The 22,523-nt window shown below is 33.0% G+C and overlaps 1 protein-coding gene across 1 annotated transcript; it reads left to right on the plus strand.

Annotated features, from left to right (window-relative positions):
• Nucleotides 1-16,432: 16,432 nt before the first annotated feature.
• On the plus strand, nt 16,433-20,910 carry LOC113401537 (host cell factor 1-like). Its single transcript, XM_026641476.2, has one exon. The coding sequence runs from the start codon at nt 16,657-16,659 to the stop codon at nt 19,156-19,158; it is 2,502 nt and encodes an 833-aa protein (XP_026497261.1). The 5' UTR covers nt 16,433-16,656; the 3' UTR covers nt 19,159-20,910.
• The last annotated feature ends 1,613 nt before the right edge of the window (nt 20,911-22,523 follow it).

The raw sequence follows: 22,523 nt of genomic DNA on the forward strand, positions 1-22,523 counted from the left end.
ATATATACTCAAAACCCAACTATGGACTACCATCTAAACCTTAGTTGAATTTTTCTATCAAATGGAACGTAGGATTTTTTTTAAATAAAAAGACTCTCGGTGCATATTAAAAGAGACGAAGCGTATGAGAATGCATACTCCATTGTTTGATTTGCAAGTGAATAGAACGGATTTGAATTCTATCGTAGATTCACTGTTTGAGTTAAAAATAACAGCAGCAAAGTTCAGTTTTCTATTTATTATTCTGATTTGTCTACTCGTTCATTTGTATTTTTACTTTTGTAATGTTACAGCTAAAAGAAATAAAAATATTCATCTGAAGACCTGTCACTTATTCAAATAAGAATAAAATAAATTGTATAAATTTAAAGCAACATCATATGGCATATCATATCGAGACCTATATCACAGATTACTAGAATTCGTTTTAACAGTCAACTGAACTAAAAGCGATTATTTGATATAGCGCACAGAGTTCCCTGTATTTTTTATTTTTTGTAATTCCAGAACTAACTTAAACTTAAGTTCAGTTTAAGTTAGTTCTGGAATTAGGCAATGCTTACAACTTTGCATGTATGTTTTTTTTTTCGGGTCATAACAAACCATTTTATTTACCATAATATAAATAATATTATATTCCTTTTTTTTTATTGTAAATTACATGTTCCCCCCTTCCCTTTTTATGGTATAAGTGGTAAACGAATAGGAAGCTCAGCTGATAGAAAGTGACGAGCACCGCTTTTGGACATCTGCAGCATCGAGGGGTTACAGATGCGTTGCCGGCCTTTAGGATATGTGTATGCTCTTTTCTTGAAAGTTCCCAAGGCGTATCGGTTCCGATCCACAGAGTGATTGTGCAAGGCAGAAAATACCATATAAATCGCGCTGTGGTTGATTTCGTAGTTCGTCAAAATTCGAAGTTTAAAGGTAAATGTCTACCTTTAAACTTCGAATTTTGACGCGATGTCCGAAAGTAAAATTTAGCAGCTGAGATTGAATACGGTCAAATGTTAAGCCACAGCTTATTTGGATAGCAAACGGTAACTCTAAGACTGGTGGATTTTATCAGTTAGGAGTAACGCTTCAGTTATACACATATCTATATACTGTATTCATTCTCTAAACATTTCTAATTTGCATTCAAACTTTATAGTTTTTTGTTACACCAACATCTGTTATTCAAGCTCGTGGAGGTAGGACGAAGCTATGAAGGAATATTCGGCCGGTCGTAACGTTCACTCGGTTTGGAAACATCTCAGAGATAAGAAACAGTGTTGAAGTTTAAATTAAAATATAGGGCGAAGTCGAAAGTTATATAAATTGTGTTTAATTTAATCCGATAATTCTTCGTACAAATTTTGGTTACCGCCTCCCAGATTTTAATAAATGTTTATATAATTTGTAATATAAATTAAATCATATCAAAATATTCTTTATTCAGGCTTATACAAGCACTTTGAAATCGTCGTAAATATTTTACAGCTGTCCAGCTTTCCAATATTTTAATTACAGAGTATCTCAGTACTGTACGTTAACATTTTATATATCCTGACTAGAAATCAATAAATACTAACTCCAAGCTTTTTTATCTTGAATATAATCTTGTATATGCTTTACTTATCTATTTTTTGACATGCGCTTTAAATTTTTGATATGTCAAGTTAGAAATAACTGTTTAAATTATTATAGGAACTAATATCGTGCCCATCCTTGAGTCGATACAATGATGGTCACTGTTTCTTTCAAAAAGGTTTATATTATCATGAATATACATAACATTGTTGCAACCATAGTGTAAAGCAACAAATAAATATATCTCAAAGTATACTACTTAATGAAAAACATCCCGACGGGAGTCTCGTGCTCCAAGATTATAAAAAGAACAGAAAAGGATATAAATCTAGAATATATTTTTCTATTTATCGTGATTGTGATTCTCGTGGGCTTAAATTAAATGAAATTACTTTTCCTAATAAATTATTTATGATATGTATACTGTTGTCAGTTTATAATCAATCCTGTGTATAATTGATTTGAATAGGATGATAAGAGGGCTCACAAAAGAGCAGAGTACAGAGGTCTATTAAAGGGCAGAAAATAACGCTACGAACTAGCTCAAGCAAAAAATGTATATTAGTGATATAACTTCAAAACTTATGACGAAATTTACTGGATGTCGCAGATTTTAAAACAAAAGGAAATAGAGCAACAAAAGCGAATACGGAATCAAAAGCGAATTTCAATTCCCGGTAGTGGATGTATTCATTAACAATTTATTAACACGTAATAATTAAAATGACAGCACTTTAGACGTGTCAACAAAAAGACTCGTCGTGTCACACGACTGAGAATTTATTTTAAAATACATCTTTGTTTAAATTTATCTTATTCTACCACCTAACAACAGTACTCAGTATTTTTGTGTTGCGGTTTGAAGGGTGAGTGAGCCAGTGCAACCACAGGCACAATGGACATAACATCTTAGTTCCCAAGGTTGATTGCGCATTGGCGATGTAAGGAATGGTTAATATTTCTTACATGCGCCATTGTCTATGGGCGGTGGTTACCACTTACCATCAGGAGGCCCATAAGGTAGTCCGCCAACCTATGACATAAAAAAATATATATCATGTTCTAACAAATTTGATTTTTTTCCAAATATTATTGTAATATACATAACGAATCATTTATCCCGTTACGCAAGCTTTTTTTTCACGCAGTAATAACCTTCAGTGAGGTACCCGGAAGCCTGGAGGGTGTGTTGGCTAACCGCGTTATCTGGATTTCCTACCCACTAAAACCACTGCCGTCCTCGGTACGAATTTGAGAGCTGCGGGATCGTGTCGATATAACGCATCTATTTATAATAATTAAAATTCGTTTTTAATCATTACTTTACTAAAAATAATTTCGGTAGTTTGTCCCCAAATCGAATAAATATAGAACAATAAAAACTGAAGGCATATTATTTACTTGTCAACATAGCACTTATAAAACAATTTCGGTGCAGCTTGTACAAAATATTTATTCCATAACAATCAATAGGGATTGCGGATCATTACCTATTTATAAATAATTAATCACATCGTGCGTGTGCGGTAACACCCCGTGAGTACGGAGAGCAAGGGCAAGGGTTTCATTAGTACATACTAAATGTCTACTCATTATTATTGAACGCTAATATCTGAGAAATGTATTGTTTAATATTCGATGATGATGATGACTTTTTTATATTTGATGATGTATTGAAAAACATTCCATTCCATCTGGTTAGGTTACCGCCAAATAACCAAACATTTCACCACCAAACAACATACTTAGTAGGTATTGTGTTGCGGTTGGAAGATAGAGTGGTCAGCGTAACTATAACTAAAAGACACAACATCTTAGTTCCCTAAGTTGGTGGCACATCTGTCAAGTGGCATATTTATCCATAAAAAAAACACGTCAACCATAAACTAAACGTCCGTTAGAAACAGATTTCATGTGCTTATGTTTATAATTGATCTCGTATTCGGTAAAGGAAAATACCTTCAGTAAGCAAACATCGAATGAAAATCCGCCACGTGTGTACTCAACATCATAATAATAACCTCCGATTCTTTCCCTCAAAGAGACTTCCGCATTAACCCGGAAGGAGCATTTACTTCTCATATTTTATAATTTCCATATTCCAAATAAAATTACAAACTTAAAAGGAATATTAAAAGCAATATTAATCTCATATCTCAAATTGTGAATGGTAAAAATGTAAATTGTACGAGCTTCGAAATCTTCTACAAGAATATGAACGTCCGAACGGCGCCCACCCTGGGATGGACGTTTCATATCGAGACGGTACTGCAGACGAACGAATGGTAATTTAATGATATAAATTGTGTATTATTTGAGAGCTCAATTTATATATAAATAGCTACGATGCCTGACCATCCGAACAGAACTCTATTCTATTATAAATGTGGCATCGGTTCTATTACAAATATGTCAGAAAAGTTAGTTTAATGTTGGAATAAACTTTTGTCTCGTGTGTGTTTTTTACTTTTAAATAATTTTGTAATTAATTGTTTAAAATTCTGATTGTAATCATTCTGATCTCGCTTATTAATTTCTGTTTTTATTTCTATGAGTTATTGGGTTATGTGTTATTGTTCTGTTTGTTTTCCGAAAACAAAATAATGACATATCGCGTTACTATGTACAGCCTATTCCAAACTATTATATGCAAAATAAATATTATAACGCTAATTATTTTGCATATAAAAACGTAATAAAACGACAACAGCGTAGAGGAGAACGAGCCGCCTTGCGATGTTAAACCCACAAGCGCAATTCCTTTCCCTTGGGCTAATGTCGTCCCCACTCCTGAAAAAGCTTTGCGCTTTACTTACTCAAAACATCACTAGTTATTTAAGTAAAAACCTTCATTTCAAGCGCTTTTTTTCTTACACACCCAGCCCTCCAGTAAAAGACACACTATAGCGGTCTTGTAAATATATTATATGTGAACATAAGTAATTGAAATAACTTAAACAAGCAACTAAAACTAGTTGAAAGGCGCAAGAGCGGAAGCCATAGGCACGCCTCGACTCCTCCGTTCACGGTAACGTTCCGGAAGTTAGCGCACGCAAAGAAATCCGTTCTCTATATCACGCTGTATTTCATATCGGTAGGTTTCGGTAAGTTTGTTGTTGGTCTGTAATATCAGTCCTTTTTTTCCATATAATATACAAAAAAATTATAAAAATATATGTATATTGTGATGCTTATAACACCACACTTTTAAAGAAATGATGCGTTATAAAACAAAAACCATTTCCTTAAATATATGAGATTGAAAATGACAAGGCATACATTACGAATGGAATTCATCTACCGTACTTAAGACGTGACAAATTGACATATTCACTACGAACTCGACAATGCTTGCGGTTTATCTGTACGTACTCACTTGGATCACGTATGTCACTCTTGGAATACGATAATACTATATCGTGATGAGCGGTATCGGTACACGATAGTAGATATTTGTGACATTCAAGTAGTAAGTGTAATGCTTCTATTATTAAATAAATTTCAATTGTAATTTTTTATTAACGACGAACGCATATTACTTACACGATCGTGTTCCACGATGAGTTCAACAAATCTTTAACATGAATATACAGGAACATTCAACGCCTACGTAGCTTGATCGAACTTGCTATATTTTGCACAATAATTGTACTTGTGTTTATAGTATTAAGGTATATTCATTTCAATCCCTTGAGGCTGTCTCGTTGATTCAAATTACAGGATACTCTAAATGTCATTAGACACACGTATCCAAACTAAGGATAGATAATGAGAAAGACAGATTTAACGAAAGATAAGAGATAGAAATTTTGTATTTAATATTAAATTGTCGTCGGAACTTTGAAATAATTTAAAATTTATTTATTTTCGTTTGTTCAAGAAACGATTAGTTTTGACAATGGATAGTAAAAGTATCTACGAGGCGTGATTCAGAAACTACTTTCATTTTCTACTTTCGGTTAAGGCTACGAATAATGAATAGTAGAGTAAAATATGATAGCAGACTTAATAGACAAAACGCGTCTCCTGCGCGTCAATCCAAACATTTCGATTGTGACGCTGCCTGGCAGTTGGCCCTTGGAGTAGTGGTGCAAAAAGCTTCATCAAAAGTATAACACCTCGCCTTATTGCCTCACGGGGAAATGCTGCTAGCATTCTTGCCACCATTCCACGCGGTCAAGACTTATACAGTGACTATTTTTAATTCGTATTTGTATATATTTAAGCACTTAATGTTATTAATTCTTATGTTATAATAACATAATTAAAATATTAGATATAATATAACAGCGGCACGACCACGTCTGTGGATAAATTATAATAAAAAACCTCTTGCACAGTTGAATTGTCTAGATTGAGATTAAATGCCGTGACCTAATTTCAGTGAAGACATTACATCACGATAAAAATTTAAATAAATAAATATAAATCACTAAATAATTGTCATGAAAATGATGATGAGGCAATGTGAGGTACTTTGTCTGAATCTTACACGTTGAAGTTTAGACAGCTAGTAATAAATATCATTTAAGAACCGACTTCACTTGAAAATTAATTCCATATCAAGTATATTCAGATATCAAATTCGTCTATATTGAAATATCCAATTTGCACGTTATAGACGAATGGGCTCGATAAATGACAAAGTTTTGAACTTATAAAGTCAATTTTTTGGGGAACATGACCAGAAAAAGCCATTTTAATAAAGGTTTTAAAATAAAACTTCGTAATTTTATTATTACTTATTATATTTACGGTTTCGTACGCTTTTAACGATTTTTTTAACATTGTTGATTGTTGTCTTTAAACTTTGTAGTAACAGTTTGACAATAGAATAGATTAACTGAAAAGGTATTGTTTAATACACAATTGGACTTCTAGTTTCTATGACAACTTTAGCAAAACAGTGAAGGTAGAATAGTTATAATGGTTACCTTTGACGATCAAGTGAAACCTCCTATGTCTAACGAACATAGCTGTGCTTCCTACACAATTATCTGTATACAATAGTTTTATAATATATGGTGGTTCTTATGTATGTATACACCCTAAATATATAACATATTAAGTATTTATTGTATTTTTATTTTACAATGACAAAAACAAAATATTCTTTATTCGTTACGCTCTTAAGATCTCAAAACTTTTGAATCGTCGTTTTGAATTGACACGTAAAGTTATCGGTTCGGAATGATTGACCGCGAAGAACCGGCAAGAAGCTCAGTAATTATTTTCCATCATTTAAATGATAAAGGAATGCTATTATAAAATTTAACGTTAATTTCATGAACGAAAATTCGTTAAATACCAACTCCACAAAATGTATAACCTGTTCCAACCACATGAGAACAAAAGCAAAATAAAACAACATTTTACATGGTCGAGAGCTTCAACAATATATGATATTCAGTTTAGTTCTCCATATCCGGACAGATGACGAGAAATTGAGAGAATTCAATTGTATGTTTTAACATTTCATTTTTATGGACACAACGCAATACCAGTTAGTTGTCTAACTTTTCTAACCGCGTATGCTGCGGAGCTGAGTCCTCCTGTCAGGGACGATAAATGAGGACTCCACTGAAGTTTGGAACCCAACGCTATTCCTAAAATAACCGTAGTATCGGCTAAATCAAGACGGCTACCGTTAAAAGATATATTATGATTTTGCTTTCTAACATTGGGTACGGTAAAAACTACACATTTTATTTTTTGAGCATTGAAAACTAAATTATTTACCTCTCCTGACCTCAAAAATCAGTGAAGTATCGTCAGCAAACAACACTATATCACAAATACCTTAATATAGAAAGGAAGGAAGGAAGACCGTACTAATTGCTTTTATATTTGTCCGAGTATCCTAAGTCAATATGTATATCACAAGATATCCGAAGAATACTAATGGAGCGGCTTCAATTCCTGTTAGTAGTTTACCTTCAGATTTATTATGATAATATTCTTTAAATAGACGTCTGAGATAGAACTTTTGAAGTACTTAATTTATTAAAATAATCTTTACCTGCAACATGTACTTAAATTTTAATCAGAAATGTTTCGTTTACTTCGTATAGCGTGTCTTTACATTTAAATGATCAATTTTTATTTCTCACTGTGGATATACAAACCGTCCCTGGCACGTGACGCCGAATTTGATCATTTCAATTCAAACTCAGCTTTGCTGTTTGTGACAGCACTCCACTCTATTAAACCCCGTGAACTTATTGTATACTATATAAAATTATTGATTTATCAAATATCAACTGATCTTATTACAGCGAGCCTATTGTATCTTGTAACAAGATCAAATTTTTGTTTGCTCTCGGGTCTTTAATAATTATATTCTGTCTACGTCGATGTTTGGCGGTTTCTTACCGAATATGCCATTAGTTATTTATTATTTTCGCGTAATCGTTATATATACTATAAGTTACCAAGTAACAAGGTTTACTCACGTTTAATATCATACATTTAAATTTCCCCGATATTTACAAGCGTCAATTCTTGCGTGGTGGTCCCTAAAAATCTGTTTATGCGATGTATCTGTCTTTAGGTTGCTAAAATACGCTATGACGTCATATTTGACGCGGATATAATGTATCCTTTTTTATTTATTCTGTTTATTTTCTATAATAAAATTCCGCAGACATTTTTAACTTTGCCGTTTCATAAATTAAAATCATTTGTAAAAAATACATTGGTAAAGAAAGCATATTATTCGATAGAAGATTATATCGATGGTAAAAAAGCGTGGAGTTAATGCTTGTTGACTTCCAGACAGGAGACATAACATACATATATAATTTGTATTTAACTAACATGACTGTATTTTTAGATGTTGAAAAAGAATAACTACTGAGTTTCTTGCCGGTTCTTCTCGGTAGAATCTGCATTCGGAACCGGTGGTAGCTTTACTTAAAATAGGTTGTTAAATGAAGATTCAAAAGTGCTTGTAAAAGCCTACTTGAATAAAAATAAAAAATATACATTTTGATTTTGAATATTGTTTGTGCTTACTTTTCGTAGTGCTGCGTACTCTAATAAATACAAAATTATTAATTAAATTTTTCTTACTCATTAATTTCAGATGTGACACAAAATATTTGTTAAGACACAGACATACCAACATGAAGTTAATATAGTGTCGTCAGCGGATACTCGGCATTTCATCGAGATTCAATAAGACTTCGATAAGGGATTGGAACAAATAATAATCGGCATTATTTTGTTTTGTTACTCAGCATATTCGGCTATTTTACACTTTTACCTGACAGAACAACATGATCTAGTACTGAATACGTCTAGTGCCGCTATGGCTGCGAGTTATGATCTCTTTGCTCTTTGATACGCGCTTTTACTTATTTTAGTAGGGCGTGCAAGCTCATCTAGGTAAGTAGCAATTATTATTGTTATATTCTGGTTTGAAGGGTAACTAAGCCATGGTTAAAATTTCTTTCGTCGCCATTATTTATGGACAGTGGTGACCATTAACCATCAGGTGGCAATTTTCCTGACCACATATAAGTTGTAATAAAAAATACATACAGGAACTACATTACACAGTAGACTCGTAGACGTACTGGTGGTAGAGCGTTGGGATAGAAGCTAATACCACTCGTTCAATAATATGCTGACGGTTGAATTTAAATATTGCTATATTTTACGATTTCACGTTTTAATTACTGAACCGATGATAATGAAATTTTGCAAAAAAGTCGTCTGGGTACATAGGTACACAAAAACGACATAGGGTACCAAAAACCTGCCTCCTCCCCCTCAAACACAGGCGAAGCCACGGACTAGTAGTCAGTATTTCACACATTGCCTATGTCTACGCGGTCTGTCTTTGCATTAAATATTTAATAAAACAATATAATATTTCGAAAATTTACATTAATTAATTCCTCAGTGAATCCCTTAAAATAAAATCATTAAAAAGTACCTTTTAATTAAATAGAGTGCTTTCTTACATTACAACGAAGTAATTTAATTAATAAAGATTACTTTATTCAGACGCGAGAGATAAATAAAAAAGACTTGCGAAATTCTAGAAAGATATTCTCATCTCTATATGCTAAAGCATGATTTTTTTTTTTTTTAATATTTCGTTTGCGTACATTTAAGTGTTTTTGACATTTGTTATATGGAAACATTTTCTACATAGAAACAAGAAAATTAATAAATTCATATTACTACTTAGGTATTAGTATACATTCGAGCATTATATATGTGAGAGAAGGATTGAGCATTACAGAGCACAATCTGGAGTAGAACAATTTGTCCGAGATTATAAAAGCGGACTGGGCTGCAGCCGAATGCTCAAGATCGAATCTTGTAGATTATTACAATACAGCTCATCAGCCAACGAGGCAGTACATTACAGGAGAACGCTGCGGTACTGCGGTACAGCTGTAGTATATTTAGTGGTAAGTTAATGGTGATAACCATTGCAGCCGTGCGAAGCCGAGTCGGGTCGCTAGTGTAATATAAGTAAGGAAACTTGCATATGTCAGATTATCACCACATGAATGATCAAAACCTTCTCATTTACAGGCCGTCACTTTATTTTAACTAATTGCTTTTTAACTTTTTGTTTATTATAAATTATATGTTATATGTATTTCAAATATAAATTTATACTTTATTATAATTTTAATTGTATCAACATAAAAAGCGACTTAATCTGAATACAAGCGACATCTATGATCTCACCACGTAACTACGGAGACAAGCAGTAGCAAAATGAACATGTCGCGTTACTAAAAATCTCTTTTGGGCCAATATAGATGTCACATTTAACAAAATATTTTAATTTAAAAAATATGTAAAATAATATAAATACCGTTAATAGAAGAAACTAATATAAATAAAATGAAAATAATAATTTAATAAAAATATAATACATTGTTACTTTTGTATAAAAGCTTATATTTTATAAACAGATTTTATAGATACGCTTAAATTATTATTATTAACAATAATATTCATATCAGATACACTCCAGGGAAACAAAAAAAAATCACTACGAAGAATGCAAAATAGAAAAAATATTTGTCGTTAGAGTACATCATTATTGTAGTCAGAGCATCTGCCATCTACTTTATAAAGTGATTGAAGTCACTAATGGTGTGAGTACTTAGTAGATAGTATCGGGATTCTGGATCTGGAATGCCTAGACGCTGTTATGGAAATACATAGTAATCATGAGCACAGATAGAAAATCTGATTAGTGTCACTTTAGACAAGTTTATTTAGAGTGGTGTATGTACATTTGTTATGTACGTCAATTTTTATTCAAATTATAATATATATATGCCCTAACTATGTAATATTAAAACCTTAGCCAATTATTACGAGTTTAAGCCCTACCAAGCACCATTTATTTTTTTGTTTTTTGACAATATACGACTTTTGTTAAGTAATAACCACAATACACATAAATATGAGATAAACATACAAAATATGTGTATGTGCCTGTCATTTTATAAATGTATTTCGTTTAAATATATCAACGTTTTTGAAATTATATAGATATTCAGTCATTTCTAATCCTATACCTTTGGTACTAGTAAATGCAAATTCTAAAATTAAATTAAAACTAAATACATACATACTCAGTGAATCTAAAACATGCATCATTATACCTTAATAAATAATGAAATTTAGGAAATCAGTAGGTAGGTAAGCAAATCAAAACTATTTTGTTACTCAACATTTGAGCCGAGAATAGTTGCGCTACGTAACGAGGTCCTTTCCAACGAGGTCTCAATTCTCATTACTTCATAAATTAGTTTAAACTCCACTCCTGGGCATTGTAAAGTTTTTAATTGGCAACATAGACCCTGTGCAATAGTATATAACTAGATGAAGATGTATATATACCAGCGTTGCAGAACTATCGATAGTTTGACTATCGATAGTTTCGATAGTATCGATAGCTGTCCGTGAGCAATACTATCGATAGTGGCGATACTATCGATACTATCGATAGTATCGCTAGCTCTCTGTAAGCAATACTATTGGTAGTAGCGATACTATTGCTACTATCGATAGTATCGATAGTTTTAGACTATCGATAGCCAGCGATTTTTTTATAGTATTAGTTTTTTAATGTAAGTAATGTATTTGTAATGTATTCTAATCGCTACACTCAAGATTACTACAAAAAAGTTTCATTGTAACGCCACCGTCCTAAAAGTTTTTTTAATGTTATGAGTATTTATAATGTTTATTCATAAATCAAACACAAAAAATATTGACAACATTTTTCACACTTAAATTTTTCATTATTCCTTATTCCGCACAAAATGTCTTAATTCTAAAAACAAATATTGTGGTAGATTTCATTTCATTTATTTAAATAAACACTATACTTGGCCTACAAAATTACTTATCTTGAAAAAGTAATACTATCGGAAATTACTGGCTATCGATAGCACAAAACTATCGATACTATCGACAGTTTAGGTTAAAAGTAATGGTTTTTGCAAAACTATCGATAGTATCAATAGTATTGCTCATGGGAAGCTATCGATAGTATCGATACTATCGATAGTATTGACACGTGACAATACTATCGATAGTCTATCGATAGTCTATCGATATGCAACACTAATATATACTAAAATACTGCCACGGTCGCAAGTGATGACGTTGGGTACCGTCGGATTTTCAAGTTTCAAGGACTAAATAAACTGTTATGCGGGACACATAACTTTGTGTTGTATATAAATACATTTCAATGTTTTTTTTTTATTATTAGATTGAAACGTTAAATTTGTTAATACTAACCAAAAATAATTTAAAAATATGGCTAACAAAACCATTTTATAATAATATCCTTATTACGTACGTACGTATACGTACCTATTTTATTTTGAATCATTTATTCTTATTAAATTACCTGTAATTACTGGAAAGGAATAAAAATTTAAATCCAAGTTTTTTGTAGTAAGCAGTAGCTAGCTAGGCGGATATAGGATCCCAAGCGGCGTTTTATTGAGAAAACATCGGACTACTGTCGAAAGGAGTTTATCGCGATGAAATCTGCGAGTGGATGATAATCTGCTACATGCTTATCCACCGACCCGTATCTAGTAACGTGCTGTAGTGAGATCTAAGTCTACTCCTCCCAAGGGAAAGAGTGGAACCAGCAGTGTAGCACTCATAAGCTTAGTTTACTCACACAGAGAAGGAACCCCTACCAATAAGTACTCCATAGGCCCGTGAGCATTTTTATTATGTTTGTTCAATGGCTTATTATTTAAAATCATTTCACAAGGAAATAGAAATGATTGTACAAAGTAGTTCGCAAATATTTATTATAAATTATAAAATATCATAGGAAAATAAATAAAAATATGTCAAAAAGATGCAAATTTATCTTTAAGATTGTTTTTTATTATTATTTTAATGTATATGACACCCTATACCCTCATAAAGCAGTTGCAAACAACTCATGCAACCATAGATAATACATATATACTGAAACGTGCAACGGCCGACAGTAGATTCACAGACAATATGAAAGAAGGAATATGCCAACTATATATTAGGTTTATAAAATTTATGTATTTTATTGATTTTTATAATACAAATTTAATAAAAAGACATGCTCATCATGTGAATCACTCTAAAATTCGATCCCATTGTTGACACCCCTAATGCACTAATAAACAAATGCATAACAGTAGAGACAATTCATTTAATTTGTGGTCAGTAAAAACTAAACAGCCAGAGTGTCATGTGATGTAAATTATACATGTAATTATGCCAATTACTAGATCTCTCTACTTGTGTATGTAATAATGTCATCTCTACCACAAGTGGTACCTACCCAGACCGGCTTGCATAAAGCCATACCATGTTAGAGAAAGTAAAAACTGTTACTGGCAAATTATAATACTTGTTTTTATAAAAGTTTAGTCCATCTGTTTTATTAATTACCATCCATACTAACTAATATAAGTTCACTTGAAGCTCTCCTGTATCTTTACATAGATAACTCAAATGACTAATACTTATAGCATAAATTATTCAACAAAATAGCTAAATATTGTAAAAGTGAGTTTATTGCATTATATTAAACTCGAGGCATATTAATCTATTAAAAAATGTAAATATTTGAATACTAATTTTTCAATATAAATTGTAATAAAAAAACATATAGACTCCTGTATTGTTGAAATATAATAATAAGAAAACAGAATGTAAGTAAGGCTTCTTTCTGAACTGGTGCTAGACTTTTTTTACAATCAATAAAAAAGCATAATTCTTTAATGTTGATAAAGTATTGAATTTGACATAATTGTTATTGTTAATTTAAAAGTAAATTTTAATTTTTAAATAATTAATAAAAATACACTTCTGTTCATCAAAATTTAATGAACCATTATAATAACTACTACAAATACATTGAATATCTCAATAAATTATTGTGATCTTGATACTTATATGTCACTAGTGCAATCGTATTACACACTGTTTAACAGCATCTAAAACATATTTTTTTAATTAGTTGAATATCTCTAGGTGGAATTGACAATAAAAACTGTATGACTACACACTCTTTAATAGTAATGTATACACAATATGTATTTTTATTGCATGTAAATGCTTTCGTGGCATTGTCTTAAATACGGTAACACCTTTAAACAGATTTTTAACATAATTGTGCTGTCATTAAATATTCATGATTTTCGAATATTTATTATTAATACCAAGTACATTTATTATTATTTTGGTACCTACTTGTGTGCTGATTGTTCCACATAATTACTGTATAAACCAATGATCACGATAATAAACAAATTTTCACGGATTAAGAATAAGCTAATAATATATTTTATACTGGCTATAAGTAATTTTATTATTTCAAAATAATATATTCAATAGAAAATAAAAATAATTGTAATTAATAATTTGACGGAGAATTAGTCGCAGAACAGATAATGTAAGAAAATGAACGAACGCACAGATTATAATAAAATATTTGAAGTACTCACAAGAGCCTACTTTGATAATGTATATTTTAAACTTTGATATTAAATTAACGAATTCCACGAATCACATTAAAATATTAATGAATATTCAATTATTCATTAACCAACTGTTTTGCACTTTCGCATTTATTCATTTTTACTCGAGCAATATGACGTCTACCAGCTTTGTGCATTATTTTTTAATTCAAATTTAAAAAAAAATACTTCAGTCGTGGTTAACGCCAGGGTCGCTCTAGCTGCCAGGTAGCAAGGGATGGGAAAATGAGAAATAAGAAAAATATATGTATTATAAACCTTTGTTGGTGTCATTTGAGAGGTACAGGTAGGGCATACTTGTGACGTGGATTTTTATTCGGTAATTATTTTTCATAATCATAAACTAAAATAGTATTTATGTAGTAAGTCGACGAAAGAACACTGACAGACACTCTCTCTCTCTCTCTCTCTCTCTCTCTCTCTCTCCCTAGTCAAGGTCCCAAAGACCGTCGATATACAAGCTGACTGGAAGAAGGTCCTCCGATCCGATTTCAGTGGCATGAGTTTATATAATATAATTTTCACTATAATAACTAACACCGAATTAAACATTTTTCGAGACAATTTCATTTGGTAACAGTATTTATAAAATATATTTAAAAAATCTTCTTGAATGCCTCAAACATTGTGTTTTTGGTGACTAACTGTGCGCTGACTAATGATTAAGCCTCAGGCATTGGCAAAAATGTAAAATCGTCATTAAAATACGAATATCATGTTTTAAATGGATAAACATAATTTATCTTTACAACTATAGGTAATTTAATTCGTAAAATGGCTTTTAGACCCTTGACAAATCAAAAATTGGCAATGTACCAGTTGGACATTAAATAAATAATTATTTTATTAAATAGAGTTAGTACACAGTACACAGCTTAAAGTTTGATCACTGTGGCAAAGAGTGAAGAATCTCATATTTTACACTAAAATAAAATAATAATACATATATTTTTGACACACTCCGAATAAAACGATTTCACATTTTTACCAAGGTATTCAATAGTATTAAATTTTGTATTGATAAAAATATATTGATTATATAAAAAAAAATACTGTCATATAGTAGCTGTATTTAAAATAAAAGTGTTTTCTAATTGGTTTTAATAGATTCTGTCTAATATAATTTAATAGGCTCATATGACAAAAGCAAGTAGTAAGTATTCAACTTCAATTTTCAGTCTGTAGAAATATAAATAAACAATGACGTAGAGGTTAACAGGTAAATATAATTAACTAAAACTCAGTTAAAAATTTACTATTTCAATAAATTTCATTATAGAACTAGAAAATCTCTCAACTAATGATTATTCTTAAAATAGTTTGTTGTAAATACAGTTTTTAGAAGTATTTAACATCCGTGGCCGCGCTTTTATATCAGTTTGGCCAACATTTAGAAAGCGAAAGTTAGAACCATTGGCTATAGATATAAAATTAAAATTGGCAGTACCATAAAGATGTATATTTTTTAAAAATTATTAATACGTCTTTTAAAAAAAAGCAAATGATTGAGTTTCATTTATTTTAATTTTATTCTATCAGTTCCTTGGGTCAAGACATTTTTAATTTTGGTTTTTCGTAAATATTTGTCTTACATTTCATATTCATGGCATAGATTTTATAAAATTGATTTAACCATGCACATTTAAGCTGTAGTTTTTATAAAGACAGGACTTTTATAATGTACTAAATAAAATTTATATTTAATTTTAGAGCTATTTTTGCTTATCTTATTATTTTTATACTGTATAACACACATAGACAACTCTTGACGTCCGACGCCGTTCTTTCTCCTTTTGTTAAGTTGCCATTGCTGTTGCTAACGCCATTTTTGTTATACACTGTAAGCTGCATATGGTGATTTTTTTATACTCATAGGCAAGTTACATAAGTGCGAAAGAGAAAGTCGACTAAGATAGAGTTACGCAGCTGCAACTAACCTGAATATTTTCTTCAAAGCTTATTTACGACGTTTCTCATTGTCTATGCTATAGATACGCATCCCGAGCGATACATACGGTGAAAAGCTTTTAGTAACAAATGTATAGTAAAAATGAAGGAAAACGCTGTACTTAAGTGGCAAAAAGTTTACAATCCAAGCGGCCCTCAACCACGACCTCGCCATGGCCATCGTGCAGTGGCTATAAAAGATTTGATGATAGTTTTCGGCGGCGGAAATGAAGGGATAGTTCACGAGCTTCATGTCTTCAATACTACAACAAATCAATGGTTTGTTCCTGTTACGAAAGGGGAGGTGCCTCCAGGATGTGCCGCCTATGGATTCGTGGTCGACGGCACACGTCTACTAGTTTTTGGCGGCATGGTGGAGTACGGCAAGTATTCTAACGATTTGTATGAACTGCAAGCTTCTCGGTGGGAATGGAAACGTCTGAAGCCCTTACCACCTAAGCACGGCATACCACCATGTCCTCGACTTGGACATAGCTTTACGCTTCTCAATAGTAAGGTCTATCTCTTTGGTGGATTGGCTAATGAAAGTGATGACCCTAAGAACAATATACCGAGATATCTCAACGACTTGTACACTCTAGAATTGTATCCCAATTCATCTATGACAGTATGGGATATACCCCTCACATATGGGCAATCGCCTCCTCCACGCGAATCCCATAGTGGCGTCGCATATACAGACAGAAACACTGGAAAATCATCCCTAATAATCTATGGAGGCATGAGCGGTTCACGTCTCGGAGATCTATGGGTGCTCGATGTGGACAGCATGTCTTGGTCGCGACCAGATTTAGGTGGTCCACCTCCCTCTCCACGTTCTCTACACACAGCAACAGTTATTGGACACCATATGTATGTATACGGAGGCTGGGTTCCGCTTGTACCAGATGAATCCAAACTTGCCACACATGAAAAGGAATGGAAGTGTACTAACACACTAGCCTCTCTAAATCTGGAAACCATGACTTGGGATAATATAGCACTTGATAAATTTGAAGAATGTGTTCCCAGGGCTCGGGCAGGACATAGTGCAGTTGCAATTCAAACGAGACTTTACATTTGGTCGGGAAGGGATGGTTACAGAAAAACATGGAACAATCAAATTTGTTGCAAAGATCTCTGGTATCTGGAGGTTGGTGTGCCTCCACAAGCTGGGCGTGTTGCACTTGTAAGAGCTGGCACTACTTCACTTGAACTGTGTTGGCCTGCGATGAACACTGTCACAACTTACCTACTACAAGTTCAGAAATGTGGCAAAGTTACCCCCGCTAGATTCCCCACTGCTGCAGAGCCGGTGGCAGCACCACCACCAGCATCGCCTGTCTCTGGACAACCAGATGCAGCCAAAGCCTTTGGACTAACATCCCCTGTGAGCGCTGGCCTGCCTCCTACTCCTACAGATTTACCGGTGCGGCCTGTCGCTGCAGTTGCATCGCCGATCGCTACTCCCATCGTCTCAACACCGCAAAAGGTTGTATCAGGATCTATTAAAATGTCTGCCCAGGCTGCAGTTAAAATATCACCAAATACGCCAACTTTAAAACAAACATACCAAGGCAAAACAGTCGTCAAGTCTCCAGCCGCAGGCTCATCCCAACAGATAAAAGTGGCTGCCGTCACGCCACAAGGGGTGACAAGAATCGTAAGTGGCGTAGGCACTCCGAGTAGCGTCCGAGTTTCTACTCCCCAGTCTAACGCTCAGATCGTTCTCGGTACAGCTACGGGAGCGGGAGGCACGCCTCGGTATGTGCAAGTCAAGACAGGCTCGAGTGCCGGAGTGCCAGTCAAATTAAGCAGTGGAAATGTGCCTGTTAAACTAGCCGGGAATGCAGTACCGCTCAAGATTGGTGCAGCGAATATCCAAGGAAAGATCACAACAAATAGCGTGCAAAAAGTAGGAACAAATGTTCCATTGAAACTTGGCGCTGGCAATGTTAAAATTGCGACAAGCAATGTGCTAGTAAAGACTGCTGGTGGCGTTCCGATACAGGCAGGAGTACAGACAAAGGTGGCAGCAGGAGTTCCAGTTAAGCTTGGTGCGGGTAACTTACCTGTTATAGGAAGCACCGGTGGCGCGATACAGATTGCTAGCGGTGCGCTTACAGGACAACAAGTCAAGACACCCTTATACAAAATCGTGACCGCCAAGTCGAGTGACCAGGTTACGACTGCGACGACAGCAGGTGGAACCGGAGCCACCGGAGCCACGGTTCTCCGACAAGCAGGAGGAAATGCAGGCATACCATTTATCATTAAGAAGACTCCTGGTGGTGGCCAGGCAAGTTCAACGCCTCAATACGTGACTCTTGTGAAGACACCTACAGGTATGACAGTGGCAACGGTCCCTAAGATGACCATGGTGCAAAATAGGCCGACAGCGCCAACCAGCGCGGCCCAGGCTCAGGGTCTAGCTCCCGGTGCTACCATCGTAAAGCTAGTATCCGCTAACACCGTCGGCGGCAATAAGATCATAACGCTGCCATCTAACATGCTGCAGCTGGGCAAGACGGGCGTAGGCGGCAAGCAAGCGATCGTGATCACCAAGTCGGCGAGTCAGGCTACACAAGGCGGACAGCCCCAGTGAGGTCCGCGCCGCGCCCCGCACTGAACAGTCGAGTTGAGTGTCAGCCCGAGAGTGCGTCGCGTGCGTGATCGAGCCTTACGGTGAATGTGATTATATCTGCCAGGTATCAAAAGGTTGTACATTTACATGAGGAACACTATAGTGAGTCGAACGAACTATATAATATATGATGAATAGAATATTTTAAATCATATGAGTTTTGTATGTTAATGGGTCTGTGTAGAGTTTTCCTCTTAGAGTTTTTACTAAAAGAATATTTTATTTACTCTTGTAATATTATTATGAAAGTTGTCTGTTTGCAGTAGGAATCCTTAACTCGCAATGATCTGCTACTGTACTATACTGTACTGTCTTGTTACAATATAGCTGAACTGTTTGTTTCATACTCGCTCACAAATGAGTATTTTTTTTACATGTGACCTAGTTTCTTACAAAATTATGCGAAAGTGCCTGCTGAGCAATATTTGCCACTGGGCATAGAACGCGGCAAAGAAATTTAGAGTATCACTTTTTAAATCTTAAAATAATTAAATTTTAAAAGATATTCAATTTGAGGTTTATTATTCTATTGTGTTTATAGATTTATTTCTAAATTAGAATATTTTTGTATGTAATGATATAAATAAGGAGAATATAATATAATTCATTACCCACAATCATGACCAAATACTGCCATGATGGACTTGAACTGTGAAAAGTGCCGAGAAAGTTGGTTTCACTCGTTTGCTAAACGGTTTATTTGCAATCTACAGTCTTCCTCGCATCAGATCAGTTTAAGTTCTCTGTTCCCTCACTTTCATGTCAGTTTCGTTGTCAGTTGCATGAAGCTGAGGTCAGGACAGGTGGTGAACTGTGTATTGAATATAAAAGTAATATATTCTACAATACTTGGTGTAATGGCTGAGCAATCTCACATGGAATGGTTCACCAAGTGTACCATTCCATGTAAGCCATTAGTGAAGTGTTAGATTTAATTAAATCACAATATATTATATATCATGCACTATTTAAGTTTTTTATGACAAGCCATTGTTGTTGTTTATGTGGTGTCTTATTGTCAGTATTGGATCTGTGGTGTATCTGTTAATGATCGTAATCACTGAGACCCGCAGTCTCGAGGCTATTTTTCTATCGCGCCACTGATCTTAATACGTGCCTAGTTGATGCCTTAGGCGATTATTCGAAGATGACATGTAGAAGACTATGGCGAACTACAAAGTTAGCACGAGAATCGGCGAGTTATTAAGGATGTATGGAAATAAACTATAACATTAAAATTACTCTAATTCTCTGTATAGTTAAAACCTTGAAGAGGTTGTTGTTAGCAACTGATTATTATAGTTTTACCGGCTAGAAATTATTCTCACTAGTTTTGATGTCGCCATAGTCGTTTGGGATGCCTATAATTATATTATAAAGTTTATAAGTTATAATTTTGCAGTGCCTGAGGTGTGAGGAGTGTAGGTGATTTTCAACAAGCAGTTTAATATCAATTTATTCTTCTAATTAATTATACTTGACATAAATAAATGCAGAATTCATTTTCATTCCAAGCCAAGTTTGTCAGGTGAATATGGTGGTTTTAAAACTTAATGAAACTTTATTCTGCATTTCACATGTAGGATAAGATAGTTGTATGTACTAGAGTAATATAAGGTAAGCGAGGTATGAAGTGTAAATAAAATAAGTAGATAAATTTAATGTTATAGTTTGTTCATATGTTCATTTGCTTGAATAAACGATTTGGATAAATGTGTATTTTATTTAATTGCATAATAATCGCTTTAGATAATGCGTTATAATTAAATATGTCATCAAAAATTTAAAGCTAAGCTCTTCTGTAATGTTGCAAAACCTTGGAATATTGTATATGACTGACGTAATATTATAATTAGATGTGTTAACAACTTTAAAACTTTAGGAACTAATTAATGAATATTACAGCGACAGTTATATTTTTTAGTCGTGTGTCAATTCATTTAGTGTTGTCTTGTAAGTTATAGACATATAAGAACAGGTCTCATTTCGAATTTGAAACTGAATTCTGTTCCTTTCTAATAGAAAATTCCTTTAAATTTTTATTTTATTATTTAACCAATTTACTTAAATAAAAGATTGGTATAACGCTTTTTTTATTAAAATAACAGCTCCATCTAGCGTTAAATGATTAAACTTAATTATAAAAGTTTAGAGAAATTTTCGAGGTCTATTAGTTCAGATAGCGTGCACTAGATGGCACTAAACAAACCATTCGATAGGATTTTAAAAATTATTATTAAGGATATTTTTATTTACTTTTAAGATTTTTAAAGAGATGTACAATAAAAGATTTTCATAATCCATATTGACAGTTTTATATCGCTACGATTATAAGTTTTAAGTATGCAGTTTTATTTTTTTAATAACTCTTCATTTATTTGTCTAAATGGTTCATAAACATAAATTCATCGTAGTAATAAACTCTTAAAGTTAGATATTATTCAATAAAATATTTGATTTTATACAAATTATGTGGCACCTACAATAAGGGAATATAAACTTTTTTTTCATTGGTATTCATGGTCACGAATCCATTAAAATTCACTTAGAATTGTATTTAAAATAGTTTTAAGTGATTCCGATGAAGAAAACCATACAATTTATGCTATGCTTAATAATAAAGCGTTTATTTCTGTATGTTGAGCTATCATTATTTGTAGATAGGCAAAGATAAGAAACATTGCTGTTGATTCCTACAAAAAAAAAAAAAATCAAATCATGCAAATTCAGTTTTACATATTCCTGCTGTTTCCTTAAATTTTGTCTAATGATTATGGACGAATTTCGACCTCGGAGCGAAACAAATAATTGGATCGATTAGGGCCTCTCATTGTACAAAACAGTATTACGTTTTGTAGATTAATTGTTGATGATCGGATAATAAATAATGAAAACAAATATTTCAATTTCAAGTTACTGTGCAAACATTATTAATATCCCCGATGCGCAGTATTTATATCAGTTCCAGTAGCATTTTTATTATATAACCAAATCTCTTGACGTCATTATTAGTTTTAAAAATAATTTTAAAGAGCTATGCCGTAAAAAGATGGTGCCAAGTCTGTCTTGTTATTGTAGCATTGTACAACATGGCAAGTGGTATTGTAATACAGGCTATTTAATAGTTACAAACAATTAAGAAAATATATTATTATTAATTATGCAAATTAATAATAATATATATTTTTAACTAATAAGTATACTTTAAAAAAGGTACTTAAAATTATTTTTTCTTTTAAATTTTTCTTTTTTTAATCTTAACTGTAATTCTAGGTATAATTGTAGCGATTTTTTTTTTAAATTCGTAATATTGCATAATAATTAGA

Source organism: Vanessa tameamea, chromosome 22, assembly GCF_037043105.1.
Source record: "Vanessa tameamea isolate UH-Manoa-2023 chromosome 22, ilVanTame1 primary haplotype, whole genome shotgun sequence".
Lineage (NCBI taxonomy): Eukaryota > Metazoa > Arthropoda > Insecta > Lepidoptera > Nymphalidae > Vanessa > Vanessa tameamea.